Source organism: Seriola dumerili, unplaced genomic scaffold (genome assembly GCF_002260705.1).
Source record: "Seriola dumerili isolate Sdu_G_001 unplaced genomic scaffold, Sdu_1.0 BDQW01000442.1, whole genome shotgun sequence".
Taxonomy (NCBI): Eukaryota; Metazoa; Chordata; class Actinopteri; order Carangiformes; family Carangidae; genus Seriola; species Seriola dumerili.
Genome location: NW_019174697.1, coordinates 1,595,571 through 1,615,986, shown reverse-complemented (window position 1 = coordinate 1,615,986; position 20,416 = coordinate 1,595,571). Strand labels below are relative to the sequence as shown.

At 39.1% G+C, this 20,416-nt stretch overlaps 2 protein-coding genes across 3 annotated transcripts; both read right to left on the bottom strand.

The window, feature by feature from the left end:
• Nucleotides 1-1,641: 1,641 nt before the first annotated feature.
• LOC111234175 (glycolipid transfer protein-like) lies at nt 1,642-3,979 on the bottom strand. Its single transcript, XM_022762128.1, has 5 exons — nt 3,774-3,979; nt 3,253-3,311; nt 2,976-3,109; nt 2,708-2,858; nt 1,642-2,509 (listed from the first exon to the last, which is right to left on the bottom strand). Exons 1-5 carry the CDS (start codon nt 3,874-3,876, stop codon nt 2,327-2,329), a joined length of 630 nt encoding a protein of 209 aa, XP_022617849.1. The 5' UTR covers nt 3,877-3,979; the 3' UTR covers nt 1,642-2,326.
• Nucleotides 3,980-5,997: 2,018 nt separating this feature from the next.
• On the bottom strand, nt 5,998-20,336 carry LOC111234174 (ARF GTPase-activating protein GIT2-like). Of its 2 annotated transcripts, XM_022762126.1 has the most exons (20): nt 20,146-20,336; nt 19,454-19,587; nt 19,174-19,286; nt 17,563-17,668; nt 16,670-16,756; nt 16,452-16,582; nt 15,153-15,247; nt 15,004-15,049; nt 14,631-14,682; nt 14,442-14,514; nt 14,252-14,349; nt 14,020-14,131; nt 13,375-13,526; nt 13,115-13,267; nt 10,673-10,882; nt 10,418-10,507; nt 9,735-9,817; nt 8,820-8,972; nt 7,433-7,496; nt 5,998-7,068 (listed from the first exon to the last, which is right to left on the bottom strand). In XM_022762126.1, exons 1-20 carry the CDS (start codon nt 20,195-20,197, stop codon nt 6,859-6,861), a joined length of 2,214 nt encoding a protein of 737 aa, XP_022617847.1. In that variant the 5' UTR covers nt 20,198-20,336; the 3' UTR covers nt 5,998-6,858. The 2 variants fall into 2 exon arrangements, with proteins under 2 accessions (XP_022617847.1, XP_022617848.1); XM_022762127.1 differs by lacking the exon at nt 10,418-10,507.
• Between the last annotated feature and the right edge of the window lie 80 nt (nt 20,337-20,416).

The window sequence follows — 20,416 nt, the reverse complement described above, 5'->3', positions numbered from 1 at the left end:
AAGTCAGATTTCATTTTATTAAGATCCATCTTTTCACTGGAGGATCTCAGGTTTACATTATGATGTAAGTCAATCTTTAGCTAAAACACATTGGACTGGTTCCTATATAAATGATGCAAGTTGAAAGCGGTAATTTTGTTATAGTGAATTATGTTAGTCTAGATGAATAGTCGACGCTTGAGGCGGGAGCCATTGAATATTTCAAAATACATATAAATGTACTGGCCTTCTCCTTAAGATATTACATTTGTGTATGAAAAATACATGCTTTCTTGAAGATACATCCACAAGAATATTACTGTTCACACGATTTGGAATTGGGCTTGCTATTACCCAGCTACTGAATTGCTAATCTTAGATGGTGTGCCTGCATGCACCTCTTATTTCGCTTCATTTGTCCCCCTAAATTGGATGCTATAGCAGTAATGTAGTTTAGATCACCACAGCACACCCACTTTAAGTAGCCTATTACAAAACAAATAACCTAGATGGCGTGAATAATGGCAGTAGACGTACTGTTGCGAATAAAACTGCAATATTCAATTGATGACTTTATTGCTGATAAATATTGCAGAGTTAAAGGTCAGTGGCTTTGTCATTGAGGCTTTGTTGTAAATGATTTCCTATTGTGTCCTGGTTTCGCTTGGAGCTTTTCCATCCTATCTATCAGTCGGGACAGGCCAGGACGCTCTTCTGATAAACCTACAGGATTACAGACATGCTCCTCTTGCTCTCGCTCAGAGACGATTAGCTCAGACTGGGCTTCTCTGGGAGAGGAACCAGAGCCACTCTGGCTCCTCTGGGACACACTTCAGATAAGTAAGAGTGGGCAGAGAAAGAGGCTGGTTGATTTGGAGGATTAGGAGACATGAAAAAGAGAGGGGATTTTCCTCAGATTTACTGCTAATGTTTGGAAAAAAAAAAAAAAAAAAAAATATATATATATATATATAAATATATATATATATATATATGTTCCAACTCAACTGTACTGAACATTTTTGTCAACAGTTGGCCTTGGAAACATTTTTGCTGAGGGCAAATTGAGGTTATCAAGAGCCTTTCACAAAGCAGCTCTTGAAGAATGACAGACAACATCAATAAAACATCCATAAAAACTGTTTTTAAAGAGCCACTTCAGATCTTGTTTGGTTGAGACTGGAACTATATCTGTTTTGTAACATATAATATGATTCTTATCAGTAACGTCATTTCAAATGTCTCATGCAGTAGCTGCACCATAAATATGATTAAAAGAGAAACAAAAAACAAGTAAATATCGCCACCTAGAGTAAAATTCAGGAACTGAATGTGTAAGTGTGATTTTATTGGTTTGACTAGCAGTTTAAACAGTTTTTTTTAGTGAAACATTAAGATCTCAAAATACGAACAAATCTGATCATGGCTGATTATCCAGAAACAAACCATCTTTAAGTATTCATACAGAAAATGTTGATCTAATTAATCATTTATTAATAAATGTGACCATAACATGCTGTCACGTCACGCTTCGGTTAGTTTGAGGCATAAATCGGAACAAAGCAGGCCACAGAACAGTACAAACAAACCAGCTCAACCACACCTAAACAACCCCCCACACACACACACACACACACACACACACACACACACACACACACACACACACACACACACACACAGTTCAAAGGGAAAAAATATTCTCTCTCTCTAAAACAGAATTGATGGCAAATATATAAACTCTGAGCTTACTTTGAAAAGATTATGTATTTATTCAGTAACACCAAGGCACTCAGTGGATTCCAGCACTTATACAACTGGAAATGTACCATTAAAATTTTAGAATTACTTCTGGGGCCGCTGCTCCCAGGTTAACAGCGGAGGGAACTCCAGGGCTCAGGAGGCAGAGAACATCTGAATGTTAAGTATTAACAGGGCTGTTTTCCTGTTATAACAGCGTTTACAGTCTTGTATTCCTCTTCTGATGGAACAGGTGAAAGTCACCAGTTAATGTGATAAATAAAACAGCAACTCACACAGTAACAAAATCCTGCATAAGAGTGAGTGCTGCCCTGTTGCTTTGACAATCTTGCAATTAATTGAAATTATATATAAGAACATAAAACATAAAATTCTGCGAGAATGATTGTTTAAATTTAAGGCAATTGAATAATTTTAGGACCAAATATACAGTATTAATATTTAGTAAGGCATAATCAAAATAATAAATACCACACTGAAAGCAAAAAATAAAACAACTATTAAAAACATCTTTCAAAAGTGGACTTAGTGGAAGATAGCGATGCAGGACGCTCCTGCATCTCCAGTCACCGTATGTCCTAGGACATCAAACAGTGTAGTCCAGCTCTGCGTTTAGATTCGTGAACATCTCGTAGATGGCATCTACAGTGGCAGTGTAATTAAGCAGGAACTGACGCACATTTGCAAGACAATCCTCCTCTTTCACTTCCTCTCCCTTTGACAGTGCCTTAAGGAAGTTAGACCTATAAGGAGCTGCAAGTAACGCTGCCTGCAATGACCGAAAAGAAAAAAAAGCATTAACATAAATTGGAAGTTGGTTTACACAAAGGTCAATTCACAAGAAAGCAAGAAAAATATACTTAAAGGATGCAAGATAAACTTGCATAGAAACGCCTTATTTGATGCTGTATATTGAGACAACATCAAACCACAATTTCAAATGGGTCAGGGTTTTTATATTCCTCACATTAAAAATCTTCTGCACAATCCAGCCGTGGTATTTCTTCAGCGCCTGTTCATAGGCTTTGGTGATATTGACCCGAATCAGGTTGGGGTTGTTCTCATCTCTGTCCCCATCTGCCAAACTCTGCAGCAGAATCTGTATGAAACGGAGACCCCTGCAGGAGAGACCCAGTATTGAAAAAGAAAAGAAAAAATGAGTATGTCTGCTTCAGTTGGGCAGCTGGGAGTTCACCATACAGTATGACATAACAGTGAGTTCAGGGAGTGTTCACCTTTTCAGCCACATCAAAGCTAATGTTGCTCCAACTTTAGGCCATTCTGCTCCGTGGGCTTCTCGCTCTGCCTCCAGGATGTGTTGCAGGGTGACGTACTTTGCAGGATCCTGAACATACACCGCTTTAATTTTCTGAAAATGCATATTTGGGTTGAGTTTGCAAGTAGGGAGCTGCACCATGAAACCCATGCTCACATTTAAATTCCTAACTGTGGTATGACAACACACCAGTGTACAAGCAGAGGCATAAAAACACAGACAGATCTGTATCTTACCATTATATTGCCATTAATGTCGGATTTGATAATTGAGAATACTTTTGATCCCAAGCAGTCTGAAAGAAAAGAAGAAATTTGAGAGCAAAGCAATAAAATATGAATGACTTCATCACACATGTCCCCAGGCTCAGAGAGGGGAGGATGAATACAAATCAGCCTTTACAAACAGGGAAAAATGCAGTGAATGCATAGTTTCAGTTAAGTCACAATGAGGTCAATGTGTGCTCTGTTCAATGAGTAAACAAAGAGTTTCTCTATAGGCTTCACGGCCGCAGCTGGTTCAGACCCCCACCGTGACCCAGCCGCTCCACTTCAGCCGTGTGTGAAAATAACCACGTCCTGTCTTAAAAGGCCCACTCATGGGATCCGATGAGGGACAAGTCATTTGAATCAACATATCATGAGGAACAAGTCAGCAAAGTATGAACCGTGACGGCGACTGCGGAGCGCCAGCAGCGTCTCTTAAGAAGAGTCACCTTACGTACGTTTTTATCGACTTCAGATAGAGGTGTACTCACCAAAAAATAAAGGAATGTGAGATACGGCCTCCAAGAATAACTTTGTGTCTACCGACTTGTCAGGAGGCAGCTCTCGGAATTGGTTATCCAGTAGAAGAGCCATGGTCCAGTCGTGATCTCCGTGGTAAAACAGCAGCAGTAGTAGTAGCGAGCAGCTCTCGGCTGGAAAGAACCCGGAACTCTCTTCTTGTCAGATGGGGGGGGAAGCGCCGTCTCTATCACTTTCGTACTTCTCCGACAGGTGGGAGATTAAACATGGGCGTGTTGAAAATGGTGAAAAAAAAACAGTTGTATGTCCACAACACTCAACACAAAACACGTCACTGAGCTCGTTTGAGGTATGAATTATACTTTATTATACCTAAGGCAGGGATTGTTTTCAACCACAGAGGCAGTGGTAGGCTATAAGTTACAGGGAATTACATGTCAGGGCTGAAACCAGGGGTGGAAAGTAACTGAATACATGCACTTAATTGTCCAAGTAGCCCACAGTCTAAAAAACGTTATTCTTAACTTTCACTGTAGATGAATAACTTAACTATGTTGAAAAGTATTAGTCAGTGTGCTCATGGCCCAATCAGGATATTTATTTTGAAATGAACTCAGATTTAAAGCAAGACTATCCAACTTTGGAAAGAGGAATTAACACATTCACCCTCTTGCAATTGGAATTTTTAATTCATAAGCAATAAAATGAATCAAATAGCTGAATTCATTACACTGAGTGGGTTTGCTAAAATTGCTGTAATCGGTCTGGTATGACCACTAGTACCACCACTTATGGTGGCTAATGTTGCCAAACTTCAGATAGCTATTGCTTTATAAATATGTGGTGGGGTCTCTTCTTGCACTACATTTTAGCATTTACCGTTGTAGTTTCAGTTATGGCCATAGCGGCTGTTGTTCAGGTGAAGTTACATGGTCTTGCTTTAAAACCTCCTATGACTTTTTTTTTTAAAGCCAATTAAAATGAAAATAACATTGAATGCATCACTGAAACAAGAAAAATGAAAGTAACTGGTGGTTATTTTCTTGTATGGTGGTCTGATGAGCAGACCACCATACAAGAAAATAACCACCAGTTACTTTCATACAAGAAAATAAAAAATACAATACATTTTTAATTTCTAACAAAGAAACAATATTAAAAAAAAAAAAAAAAAGAACGAAAATTTGAGAAAATGATCTTCGTAACAAACTCCTAAACTGGGATGCAGCTAAAAGTTCACGAAAAATCTAATAAATGGACCTTGAGTAAAGATTTTTTTTATTATTTTTAAAAAAGGATGACTTGAAACTTTTTAAATTAGCAGTAGACATTAATAAAATAATAATGTGTACTGAAGAAGCTTTGACCCTCTTTTCCTCCCATGCGCAGCCTTCTGAGAAAGCTTTCTTATAAAGAAAAGATGTTCTCCCCTTTGGAAAGCATTACTGAAGTTGAGAGGGACTGCTTAAGGGATGGTGCTGAATATTCATATTGAAAAGGTTACAGTCAGGATGCTGCGCCAGTTCTTTAATGTTGACCAGATGTAACTAAGTAAATTAAAGTAACAAGTTTTCAAAAGAGGTACTTTTTACTTTTGAATGAACACAGGTAATCTTACTCCTACTTGGGTAATACTGACTTATCTGTACTCCACCTGTGTGTGGTATTCTAGTTCTCTTTCCACCGCTGGCTCAAACCTCTGGCTCACAACAATGAGTGACACATTAGACCCAGGTTCTACAACAGGTACTCTAACTTTGAGGGCACATTTACTTTATCATTGATTGTAAACCATAGCGGTACGCATTTGACCAGAGGCAGCATCTAACACACCGGAGTTACAGCACCACATCAAATAAACAGTGATCACAAGTTGCCTATAACTAACTGCCAGCTGAGACGTCCCAAACCTCAGAACAAAAGTTAGCCTGTGAGGAGCATCATGTTAAACAAAAGCTTATGAAAATAAACATTGATATTTTCTTAGAGGTATGACATACAGTTTATAAATAGAATAGCATTTGGATTATTTTGATAAAGAATTACATGGATACATACATCTTATATATTTGCATAATGCTATTAAAATTGATTCAAAATGGATTTCACACGGACCATCGAGGCCATCTCTTTGTCAACTGCGTGCCTACACACACACACACACACACACACACACACACACACACACACACACACACACACACACACAGAAACAGACACACACACATGCACGCACGCACGCACGCACGCACGCACACACACACACACACATCAGAAGTATGGCTGTAACAGAACTCCAAAAACTACAGAAACCTCCTTGCTTATAAACACATCTTTAACCAGCGCGGAGGGACTGGATGGAATGAAAGTTTGCACACTCTTGGTACTGCTGGCCTTGCATGGTGCTCAATGCACTGAAGCTGTTTTTTTCTAATCACAGTTTGCTTACGAAACAAACATTTGAACTCTAAGCAAGTGGCATCACGATGATTCAAGATTAAAATACTATCATTGGATCTTACAAAAAAACAAACAAACAAACATTTAAAATGGCTTAAGTAAAATAAACCAATGTCACTGGATTAGATTAAGGTTCATATATTCTGATCCTTGATGGCCAGTGTCTTGCAGACAATTGGTCCTTTCTGGCAGCTCAGCCATGACAGAAACAAGACTCAAGGAGCACAATCGATGACCTCTGGTGTCCACTAAAGTACTAAGAACAAAAGTACAATGTAGAAGGCTCAACTGCTTGTTGTTCTGATTGTTTTATATATACACACACACAACATTGCACTTTTGGAAATTGTGTGGATTAATCTGATCTGAGAATTGTAACTAATTCTGTCCTATATCTTTTAAGATGTTTGTTTACTCCATGATACCATGGCACAAAACAACTAAATAAATAAAGCTTTTGAATGATCTATAATTTTGTATGGTATATCTTTTTTTCAGATTTTCCCATGTCAAGGAATGTATGTAAATGCTTACACTGATTAATATGGGAAAACAAAACATGGTGTTAAATGATTAATTAGCAACATCGTTGATAAACTGTATTTTGGGTGTATCAGAAATGTCTTTGGGTTTTAGTTAGTTGTTATTTTCTTTGGTTGTCACAGTGACAAGTTGCTTGGCAGCTTTGGCAATGTCATAGGCGCACTGGATGACCTGCTGAGTTACCAGCTGGATGTCTGATGGGCAGGGGTTGTGATCTGCAGCCTTCTGGCACTCTCCATGCAGTCGGCTGGCACTCGACGTGAGCAGACACAGAGACCCTCGCACAGTCTCTGAGGACGGCCTCTGCAGGGGGGGGGGGGAGAGATGATGAGAGACTCAATAAGGGACTCACATGACAACGCCCATAAAATTAACTCTCATTGTGGTCAGTAGGCCCATGGGCACTCTGTGTGTGTGTGTGTGTGTGTGTGTGTGTGTGTGTGTGTGTGTGTGTGTGTGTGTGTGTGTGTGTGTGTGTGTGTGTGTGTGTGTGTGTGTAAACATAAAACAAAGTAATCCAATAATTGGTAAACATAAAACAAGGTAATGCAATGAGCAAGGCCTACCCATCTAGACAAGTAATTCCCTTTAGCTGTTTTCAAATGAACAACAAATCCTTTAATTACTCGGGGGAGGGACGCCACGCTGTTGCTGGGAGTCATCTTACCTTGGGAAACAGGGCGGCCATCTCTGTCACAGCCATGCAGATCTTTTCAGAGCAAGGCAGAAAGCTGTTGTAGATGGAGACAAAAGGATGAATGGATGATCAACCACTCCTGTCACATATAAAAACACTGATACCAAACAACTACCGCAAAACATTCCCCATCGAGAAACTTAAAAAGAATGGCCTGAGGTCATATTCCTTTTATGAGTGAACACTCGTAATGAGATAATGTGCATTGTACATCTCATTCACATATTTACAATTAACCTGTGCTATTTTGACATAATGTTCACACAACTTCAGTATTCCTCGTTAAGGTGATTTGACTAGTTGCTAGTATCGTCAAATGGGAGACTGCAATGTCTGATGCACTACGCATCTACCATAATTATTTGATAATGTGATTAACCATATGCAAAAGTAGTACAGGTGCAGAGGAAATCAGAGATAACCAGCTTGGGTGAAAAACAACATGGTTCTTGAGAGTTCTAAACAAAAAACTTTCATTTTAGTGACACTGGATGAAAGGATAAATACATAAACATCATGACTTATACTCAAACTGAAAGTAATTTTATTTGGCCCATGAGACCAATATCCTAATAGCAGAAGTCAATAATCAAGCTGTGAATGCCTGCATTAGACCAGTGATATCTTTGAAAGAATTAATGTTCAAATGTTCACAGCTTCCATAATACCATAATGTTTATACATGTTAAGAAAAACCATGAGCTTCAAGTAGATGCTACGGAGAGTTAACCTCAAAATCTTTACACTGAAGAAGTAAGATGTGAGATATTGACCATTTACCATTAACAAACAGATAAATACAGGAAACCTCAGTTAGTCGCTGTGAATTTGGCTGGTCACAGGGGAACATGAACATGTGGTGTTTGTTTCCTGTCAGCTGCATTGAAAGACACAAGGCCTAACCCCAGCAGACACAGAGCCTCTAGCACACAGGGACAGAGGCCGGTCGACAAGGGTCAAAAACAGTGAATCCCAGTCTCCAATGCTCTGCTGGTTTTCTATATTATGTGACTGATAACATTGCAACTCAGGTGAAAACCAGTTACCAGTTAGCTGGCTAAAATGAATGAAAACCAGCAGGGCCCTGGGCCCAGAGGATAACTATTGAAAATCACTGACCTAGAAGGGGATGAGATAAGAGTTATGCCATTTACTAAAAGAGCAGATGAAATGACAGAAATACAGGCACAGATTAAATATATGGCCTGACAAGATGCACACTATGGCTTATAGCATGTCAAATAATCAGAAGATCTGATCTTTGAATATATTTACTCTTTCAGAAGTTGACTCGTTTTATGCCATTTAATTATAACATTGTTTATCAATTCTATATTCTCTCATAATCATACACTACCTTTCATGTTTGGTCTCCTGGGCAGCTCTCAGAAGCTCTTGTATGTTCTTAGTGATCTGCTCCGTCTTGCAGATGACGTCCTCTGTGCATGGCAGCGTGGCATCTTCCTCACCCTCCTCTGGTTCCACACCATCAGAGGATGGAAGAGGGCTGCTACATGTGAAGAAATAATACAATTGTTATATATGTTATCTTAAATATTAAAGAGTTTTGAGAAAAATGATTTTTTTTTCTGGTTTGCAGTACACTGACTGTGAATTAAGTGAAATACCATTACCAGACCCAGCAGCTTGATTTGTAATTTGAAAAATACAGCTGAGTTAAGTATGTAAATGGAAAAAGAACAACTAGAGACAGATGACCTACAGGGCTGCTGGCTCTTTTTCATATGTTGATTTTTTGCAACTGGTAGCTTACATCAGACAGGTGAAAGTCCTACTGCTGTACAGACAGATTGAACCAATCAAGGCATCTTTTTAAAAAATCTGTCAAAACTAATATTAGTCTAGCTATGTCCCCCCTCTTCATGTGACTTTTAATGTTGCAAGCTTTTGATACAATAACGTCATCATCTGTAGCACCAGAAACAAGAAGAAAAACCTTCGCATTACTTCAATTCCAGGCTTCTTTCTGGGAGTTTCTTACTTCATTTCTTTCCTTCCTTTTAATGGCAGTTTATGTCAGTTAATCCTGCTTGAAACTTAAAATCAATGAAATCATTATATACCAAGAGTTGGTATATAAACGAAAAATTTATATGTATTAAGTTAAAGAACCAATCAGATGATTTTAGCAAAGAAATCAGTGGTAAAGTGTACAAACCACAGAGAAAACAGTGTTTTAAAATCAACAGTTAGTGTAAGTCATTGTCATTTTAGACAGGAGGGTACAAAGTCAACTTTAAAAAGGTCTTACCCAGTCTCCTCCAGTTCAGAGTGATTAGGCGTAGTGTCGCAATCATTTTCCAACATGGTGCTCCGTCCTTCCAAACTACAGCCCTATAGACACATCAGTGGATTACAATCAATCAAATGCAGCATATAGTGTATATGATTAGTACAGACTTATTACAGGAGCAACTGAATCATGCATTTCTGAAAACAAAGCCATGACCACACTATACGACATTTGGTTTTAAAGCAGATAAATAGAAAAAGACAGGAAATATACAACAAGGTCATTGTGGTGTAACAGTGCATACTGCAGTGGATGCGATTAGTAGATGCAAAGAAATCCCGACATAAACTGTCTGTTCTCTTATCAGTGGTACATTGTTATGAGCCATTTTATTTTTCTTGGATATTGGACTCTGCTGTCTGATCATTCAAACAACTTTCTCTCGTGCAACATTTCATCATCATTTCTGATGTGTCCTAGAGAAAGCAGCGGCTCTGGTTGAGGTTCACTGTACAGAAAAAGCTGGAGATAATCAGGTAACTGAACTGTAGCAGAGGCACTGTGGTGCATGCATGCAGAAAGGTGATACTGATAAAAAAAAGCAGTTTGAAGACACAGGTCAGGAGAGAGAAGACTGTGGGGTCAAGCAGGGGGACGGTTTTCACCATCCCCTGGGCTGCGACTAAACTTCAGTACTTAACCCTTCGAGATCTCTCGTCCCACGACCAGGACAGGGAAGAGGGGAAGGTAGGGAGGGAGGAAGCAGCCGTCCCCAAAGGACCCCTCCCAATCTAGAAAGGGGTCAAACCAAGTTGAGCATACTCTATTGAGATGCAATGAATGATTGAATGAATGATTGAATGACTGAAAAACCAACACCAGCCCCAAGCCAGGCATCATTATTCTGCCCTCCTGTGAGGACAATCCAGCAGGAACATTGGTGCTTTTGTACTTACATTGGTTGGGAAGGGTTGTAAAATGACTCCATCCTCATGCCGGGCTGTCTCGGCTCGGTGGGGGTACTGCCTCGGAGTAGAGCCTGTCTCATACATGGACATGGCACGACCCCCGCGTGGTGGGTGTCTACCAAAGGGCCCCTGGAGGTGTTGCTGTCCGCTGGGGGTCTGCCATCGCAGAGATGTGTTTTCAGTCTGCAGGGAGTTCAGCTGTAGAGAACAAAATATCTTTCAATTCAACTCTAGCTGTGGGCTGATCTCCTTACAAAAGCTCGGCCAGACATCAATAATAGAGTAGAATACAGATAAGTCTGCAGGAGAAAAGCAATTCCTCTGTGTGGAGTTCTTCTTCACTGCTGTTTTGTTTTTGGTTTCCCCTTCAAAGTTTTTTCTCACAACAAAAGGTTTGTTTCTTTGACAAATGAAGTGATGAGATTGTGTGTTTACAGAAACACCAGAAATACGACACCCTGAAAAAACAGAAGTACTTGCCCTTATTTACATGAACAGCACTTTTCAGTTTAGAAAAGGGCAATGGGAAACATAGCTTGCTAAACTTCTTGTCAATATAATTATGTAAATTAGGACATAAAGTCAACAAATTAACTTTGAGGATATCAGATAAAGTACTAAACTACATGCTCCCAGGCAAACACAAACACAAAAGTAGTGTTTACTACAGTTTGGTCCTTTGTCTTACAAGACATGAATATTTAAAAAGGAGATTTTATAGGTTATTTAGCTTAAATATTAGGAAATGTATTAGGGTTCTTCTGTGTCACCAATTGAGGCTCTGGTGGGTGCAAGAAGGGTGAGGAAGATAAGGGACTAGAATGGAGGAATGCAACTTATGTCAGAGAAAGGCGGCATGGTTAAGGAGAAAATAAACCAGCAGGAGGTAGTACATTGTGTTAACACTGTCTTTCAGCCAAGTGTAGAGGGAAAGAAACTAGACTGTGAAGCTTTGAGGTATCGAAGAAAACCAAATGAAATGCTGCCATCTTCAAAAATGGGTGTGTAGGTGACAAACCCTCTGGTCTTTTACACGTGACAACCGTATCAGGTGTCTAGCAGTAAGAGATTTAAGGTGATTGATGGGATTCAGATTAGATCACAGAGGAATGATCCTATAGTTAACTAAATTTCATGAAATTTACCAACCCCATTTAATTGGGAAATATTATCTACCAAAGAGAGAAGTGAATAATGGTGAGAATAACAGCACAAAATGTCCACACCAAGGTTTGTGTATTTTGCTGAAAAACCAGAATATTCTCACCACTGTGTTGGGGTGGTGGCACACATTTTAAGACTTTGGGTTTTCCTCAAAACCTCTGAAAATAAAACTGCAACTATGTGCATATCTAAATGTATACCACTGGGGCTTAGGGGGAAATGTACTTTTTGGAAATACTAAGAAATAAGGAACTGAGTGGCTACATATGCTTGGAATGAAGATATACATAACATGACTGTGGGTTGTTGTGGTTTGCCAGTACTTTACTAAGTGCCTTCTGTAGGTGTTGTGGAGCCAATTCAATGACATTTCTGTTGTGGTGAGCACTGAGTCGATAACTCCAGAGATTCACCCACACTTTAACACTATTAATCACATTTAGGTGGTTTTTGACTCGTCGCTGTTTGATGGTTCTGTAGATTTAAGATGGTGGATCATGTCGTCTGTGTTCGTGGATTAGTACTTCTGACATGTGACCTGGACCTCTGTATGAATTTTAGAACACATAAACTCATTAAATCTGCTATGCTGTCTAACTGAAGAGCATAGCAGATTCCTTGGGGTGACTGTTAATTATCACCACAGGAATTTCACCTATTCATGAAACACAGCAGCCATTTTCTGTGTTACACCCATGATGTAAAATCCCCATGGTATTTTCATTCATTTATATGCCAAACTCTAGTCTTCCCTGCAGCTACAAATTCAAACACAGAGTGATTCATACATAGTGCCATTTTTAATTGAGGCGTGCCATGAATTACTCATGCACTTGGGTGAAATTAAATCACTAAATGTCTCTGGTATCATGGAGGAGGATCAGGTCTGGCACAGACAACATTTAAAGGCTGACTGTTTTACAGACTCTTAAAGACAGAAAGTTTCAAGCACTTGAATACACTTCACTCATGGGAGAATGGAATACAGCAGTATTATCAATAACTAGCCTTTGTAATAATGTCACAACAAGGCATATTGTTTGTAATCCTGATGCAACTGGAAGTGATCAATAACCAGAGCAATTAGGATCAGAGAAGATGTAAGTACCATAAATCCTGTGCAACAGACCTCTCAATATGGATCTTGAAAAATTAATTCAAACTACTATCCAATTAAAATAATGCAAATCACCTGCAATAAAATAGTATAAAGAATCTGCAGTACAAAATCTACTTTGTTTATCAACTACATGTGAATTCACTAACCTTGCTCTGCATCACTCGCAGCTCTTCACTCAGGTGACAGTTGACTTTGAGAAGCTGTTGTATTTTGGCCTCTGATGCAGTGAGGGCACTCTTCACCTCCATATACTCCTGCACTGTGATTGGTCCATCAGAAAGGTCAGATGACTCTGAGCTCTGCACGAGAACATGTTACATAGGTCAGGAAGGAATTTGGTCAGTTTAAAAAGTAAAGCATGACGTATTCATTTGTAAAAGAGTAAAAGATTCCAACAAACATTAACCTTGGTCCTTCCATCATTGCAGCTGTCCCCACAAGTGGCCTCCTGGACTGGATCTTCATCTGATGCCACACTGTCGTAATCTGGCTGGTCATTGTCCTGGCTCTCACTGTTATGGCGACTGTCTATTCCCTGAAGGATCAGCTCCACATTCTCTGAAGAAAGACCACCAGATCATAAGACTGGAGATCAAACAGGCCCTGCTAGCTACACAGCTAAGGAACAGATGTCATTTTCCTTAACTGAATCCAAAAATCAAGACTTGCTCTTCATTATCAACCCAAACATTGCACCAGGAAGAAAAGAGGCTGGGATGTGGTTTGTGACTTGCAGAATGCACAAGTGTTCATTATTAAAGCCCCAATTCACAATCTGTGTTTGGCAGGCTTAGTGCACATGGTCTACACTCTAATTGTGGCCTATAAAGCTGGCCCACAAGGGCCACATTTGAATACAAAATTCAATACTGTCTTTCTGCATCTCATTTGCACCAACCAATTTATGTTTTCTTAACTGCTTATTCTCAGTCCTCTCCCATCCTCTGTGTATAAGTTAAGAAGTGCATTTACTGCAATATGTAAAATAAGAAAACCCAAAACAAAAGTACATTAGCTGCTAAAATAAAATAACTTTGAGGACATATCCTACCTTTGGGACTGTCGCAGGAATTACCCCACTGCCGTCGTTTCGCATCAGTTAGAATATCGATCACCAAGGTAGCAAATTCATGAGCACTAAACCTTGCTAATTTTTGACGACCCTGGGAAAACAAATGCATCAAAACACAACAGAAAGAGAAAACATGAAAGCACTGTTACATCCAGTCTTCACATAACAAACTGAAGTTTAAACAGGGGGCAAAACTGGTGCAATCCCTTGCCTGGTTTCTGGTAGACGAGTACTCTGGATTGACAGGCAGAAAAGGTACAACTGTGGTGTCGGTTACAAGTGTGCTGTGGTTCTGAGTGGCCAACCACACTGAAAAAACACAAAGTAAAAATTATATATAACATACATTATATATTACAGCATTATACATTATATATTTTTGAAAATTTATGGAATTTCACCAGCATCTGTTTCTCTTCTGTCAACTTCATCATAAACATCCATGGCAAGTTCTTCAAACTGATGGTTACTTAGCTGGAACAAAATAAAGCAGAATTTCTGATTCACTTTCAGAATAACTTAATAGCAAGTGAAAAAGAAAATACATTTTGGAACTCATAGGAAACAAATCACAAGTAGACATGTCTCACCGACTGCAGCTTCTTCTTTGCAGCTTTGGCAAACTCTGACAGATCCAGACTGCTGAAAGAAAAAAAAAAAAAAAAAAAGATGATTATTTTTTCTGTTGAAAAAATTCCAGGGAAACAAGGAGAAACAATGGCAGAAGTAACAAACACACTTACTTATTTCTTATCCATCCAATGCAGCATGGGAAAAATACGATTGTAATTATATTGTGAATGTCTATCATGTTACCTTTATAATATACAATAAAACAAAACCATATAATATTAACTAGCAGCCAGTGGCCTATTGGAGCTGATACTATAACTTTGTATTATTTTCTGTGCATTACAAGATTTAAACTTTAACTAGAAAGTATGAAAACAACTTGGAGCATACCTGTCAGCCATCTGTGGAATGATGAAGTGTTGCCCGTTTCTGTGATCTACAACACGACAAGGACATAACAGGAAGTGATTACCATATAAAAAAGAAAAAATAAATATTAGCTCTCCATCGCCATACAGAAGCTATGCTTGATCACTTACCTGGTCTTCTACCACAAAGGTAAAATGTTAACCGATCAGTGAGTTCATATTGGATCTCCACTAGCCTCTCTGCCAGCTCCTGGTGCCCGGCTTGTCTGCACAGATTAGGAATAAAAAGGTTATGTTTTAGAAATACAGGTCTGTACTAAAGCTACAGAATGCCTCAGATGTCTGTAACAAAAAAATTGACTGCCACTATAATTGTGACTCTCATTCAGAGTACAAAGTTGGTTTGATAGCCTCAAGTAATGTATTAAGCATAGAACTGGAGCAGGTATGTGGGTGTTAGCTGGTCATGGTGACAGAGCAAGACCAGTCAAGCCTAGACAAAGCCTCAGTTATGCACCAGAAAATATATAATTATTATACAAAATCTTTAATTTCTTTAACTCAAGGCAATACTTTATTGATACAATGATTTTTAGCTAGCATTACTGTGCAATGCAGATGTCATCTATTTAGTAAAATGTATAGTTGTATAATTAAAACGACATATCACTGTCAGCTCCATTATCTTTTATTTTATTTCTGTATATTTTATTTCTAGGTCTTCAGATCGACTTCTGCTAAACTACAAGCTGAGTCAGCTACCATACTTGCTACACAAGCTTTCCCTCCCTCCCCTCTCTTCCTGTCTCAGTCACCGTTATTGAATTAGTTAGACTCTGACATAATGCCACTAGGATCTGTGTCTAGTGTTCATTGTAGTGCAAGGCATGCTAAATATTTTAGCTATTTCAGCTGGTGACTGTTTTTTTCACAGTTTGTCACTAGGCTATGTCTACCAGTTTTTGGTTACCATCTGAGACTTCTTTTAAGTGACAATGTCAAACATTTCCTCATTATCACATCAGTATATAAATAGTGCACATATTATATTCACATCAGTTTTTTTTCTGTGTACTTTAAATCTCCAAAGGATGTGTATCATTTCCTGTAGCACAGCCACCAGTGAGCTGGGCTGCATCTGTTAAGGCGATGCTTGCAGCCTTGCTACCGGGTAGTTACGTAAGCCACAACAATAGGAACTATAACTATGTTTTCTATGTAGCCAACGCTGTGAGATTAGATCAAAGAGCTCACCAGAAATAATGCGGGACAGAAGTGGCCCATGAACTTCCCTAATTATGACTTGCCTTAGAGTTAAATGCCTCAAAACAGTAAGTTCCACATTGTGGAATCTCTAAAATCACAAGACGTTAAGAAAATTATATAATGTCAGTATAAACTCCACACTCCTCATAAAAAATTCATAGAACAAATAGCAAGTGTTAAATTAAAATGTAGACCCAGTTTTACCTTGCATAATCAATAGGGGTCTTTCCACTGGAGTCCAGAGCCCCGGGATCAGCTCCATAAACTGCCAGCAGTTCTGCTTGTAACATCTGACCTGCTTTTGCTGCTATGTGTAGTGGGGTGTTTCCCTTCTCCTGTGGGTCCAAAACAATGTAATGATGAAAAATTAGTAGTATGTCAGTTTGCACAATTTGTTTTGTTGCTTATTCCACTAGACTTACTGGATGGAAGAAATTGGCCTGTGCTCCCAAAGATAAGAGTCTGAGGCAGGTCTCCAGGTTTCCCGTCCGAACACTGGAATGGAGTTGCTGAAATGATATTGATAAGTACTTTGTTTTAATTTGATTGTGAATACACAGAGTTCTGGCTTTACTGCATACATTTGAGGGGCATGATGCATTATTCTGCTGGAAATACATAAAACAAATATAAATGATAAAAGGTTAAGATTATTGAAATTTAAGGGGGTATCATTTAAAAAAGGTACACAGATACAACAATATAAGTTTATGGTTGCATTAAAGACAAAAACTCTTGCATGCCACAAAAATATCATTTTTATACCTTCTAGGCATTCTTGCACTTTTCTTTTTATAAATTAAATAATTTAGTTGTAGTTAACCATAAATGGTTATTGAAATGCCTTATATTCTTATTCATATAATCCATCTTGCCATTAGGAATACTTGAGAATTCATTGCACAAATCCAAGAAGAGTGTGATATAGAGGCAGCTGAGAGTTGAGGTCAGTCACAGGCTATACTATTTGATAGTCATGGCATGAGCATGACTAATTTCAGAAAATATGAGTGGCAGTATGTCACAGCAGCACTTAATGCTAAGTATCAGTATATAAATAGGCCATGTCGTTTCTGAACTTTATAGGAAGTGCTTGGGTATCAAAGTTAAAAACCAAAAAGCACTCGCTCTGCTGTAGAAAAACATGGGTGCAACTCATAGCATTCAGAAAACAAATGTGATTTAATTTCTCCACACCGCCATTGGTTTTACTGTCTCCAAGAAGCTTATTCACATGGGATAATGCTGGGTTAGTTGTATGTACATCTAATAAATGTTGTTAAATAAACAATTCAAAAACAGAGCAATTTCTCACCTTGCTGAGGTCTTTTGCGGTTACACTGTCATCCTCCCGACAAGGCATCCGATGGACATAGGCCAACATTTGATATTTGGCCTTGATGAACTCTGTCTTGTTGGGGCTAAAAACAACAAAAGATATGCATATCTAAAACCAAGACTACTGAAAATCAGGACCACGATTTCTATTTTCAAGTGACTACCACGTCACATAACCAGCTTATATGTTTGTTTAAGACAAACAACATTTAAAACATTATTCAACTGGGGATTCTTGATGTCTGATATTGAAATCTGGCACGACATCTGCAAATATAAATGTGCAGTATTTGATTGGCGGCAAAGCAATTCTTCCATCACACACTCCAACCTACCACAACACAGGATTCTGGATACCTTTCTTTTACTTCAATCAGGAGAAAAAGAATGAAGGTAGGTAGCTTTTCACCAGAAGATCCCCTTCTGTGAACCCCACACCCTCCCTTGAAGTTAGAGTTGCAAATTCACATTGAAATTCAAAAAATATCTATCCCTCCTCCATGTCATATGACCACTTATATCTCTGTATAGATAAGAGTACAGTACAGTATACTATACTAAACTAAAGGGGAAGTCAACAACAAAGCCTGACATTGTTTTTAAAGTTAATAAACAATGAGATAACTTCAGCTAATGTCCTAAAGTCAATACTTCCTTGTGTTGTGAATCAAGCGGTACAGAAGTTGAAGCAGCTGCAATCTGTGTTTAATCAATCAGCAAACTCTGCCAAAACAGTTCATGAACCATTATAAAGTATAATCCCTCGAGAAGGAACCTTTTTTTAAAACACCTTGAACTATCCTAGGTAAACTAAGTTTAGTCCTGGTCCCTCTGGTAGAAACACAGGTTTAGTTCTTCAAAAGGCTCTTAGACCCCTAGAAAAGTTCCTGCGGTGGATGGACCCAATGAAATAGCATTCATCTTAAAAGATGTATTTGAGATCAAGGACAGCTGCCTTCTGTTTGGTGCAATGCGTACTCTCCGTCTGCAACTGTCTGTTGTCTCTTGATTGAATGCATTTGCTCTGCGTGTAAGGGTCAGACTGAGCACGGCTGTGTTTATGTATGGCTGACTATTTATCTTTACTCCACCAGCCAGACACCAAACCGACACAGTGTTTATACCTGGCAGTGGATGACTACATCACATCTCTTTGCCTCACAGATTTTGTTTTTTTGTTGTGTCTTCTGAGCTATGGTCCATACTGCTAGTTAAAAAGCATTCACAATGAAGGAAAAGCTGCATAAACCCTTCAAAATTATTGCTTGCAGACTCATTTGGTTAGTCAAAAAAATTGTCAAATCGATCCCATAAAGTTAACATGATTAGTATATTGCCATTTGCATTTTCTGAACATTCATTTTGTTGTGCATTACCCCATTTGCATGTCAACAGACCAACTTAATTAAGTTCTTAAAGTGATTTGAGACTGACTGGCCATGAGTCATGTTCATGGTACAGTGGGCCAATTATGCATGTTCCCTGACCTTAACCCTGAAAATCAATTTTGCCAATAGAGGTTTATATCAAAAGAGCAAACAAGCTTACCAAAATCTGGTCTGACATATCAAATCCTTAAAGCACTTACTGAACTCTGTCCTGGGGGTTTGCTTTGCGCTTCCCACTCACTGAGGAGGAAGGGTCCAAAAGGCTGTGCTCCCATATGGAATTAGCTCCATTGCCATACAGTGTCTGGACCATCTAAAACATGAAACCACAAAACAGATCACATGAATTGAATTACGGTAGTCCCGACCACTTAATGATGTGTCTGATTGTGCAACCTCAATACCTATATGAAAAATAGACTCTGTGCATTTGCATTTAGATGTTTTGTATGTGTGGGGGTTGTGTCCCCGTCTCCTCACCTGTAACTGGGAGGGTGGCCACGGAGAATGAGTCAGATGTCGTACTTGAGAGCTGTGTCGCCCCAGACCTCTATGGATGCTGCAGCACTCATCGCATATCAACACACCCCTGTTCACAGAGGCCCAGCGTGGCTCTAGAACAAGATGCAAAATATGTAAATTAACGCATAAGTCTAACGGTAATTAAATAATGACGTTACACACAACTTTAAACTAAAGCACTTGTGATAATCCATCGGTTCTAGCTAGACAAGGATATTTGCTAATTGACAGCCACATATAACCCCACCAGGTTAGTTGCTTCCTAATGTCTTCGACACCTCTAAGAAAAATCATTACAATTACTAATGCCACCAGGCGTGGGTAAGTTAGCAAGGTAGCTAATTAAGCTATAGATAGATACGATAGACTCCCATAAACCATCGTTAAATACATTTCAAGCAAAGAGTTTCAGATTCAGACAAGTTCGCGTGAATACACAGGCAAGACACAGACACGACATATGTTAACAAATGTTTTTACAAGAAAATAATTTACTACTATCACAATTAACCATGTAGCTAACAAACTGCCTATTAGTTACGGGCGTTTGGCAATGTTAACTAGGTTAGCTAACTGGACGTTAAGTTGTAGTCAGGGCTAGCTGGTTAGCCAGGGAGCTAGCGTTACAGCTAGCCTGTTTGACATCATACCCGGAGCACTGCAATCAGCGCAGACCTCTCTGCTTCGCACTCGCTTTGACATCCCTTGATAGAAATCCCCAGAGTCCACGAAAGAAAAATGTTTCTAAGGTACGTTGTAACACAGCTGGACGAAGATAAGACAAGATAGTCAGCCCCAATAGATTGTATTTAACGCTTCCAGCAGGCAAAGCAACTGTGCCCGTCTGCCCTCCCCTACTGTTGAACAAAGCGGTGTCCCATCCCAACACTCACGCAGCCTCCTCTCTGCCTCCTTGTCTGC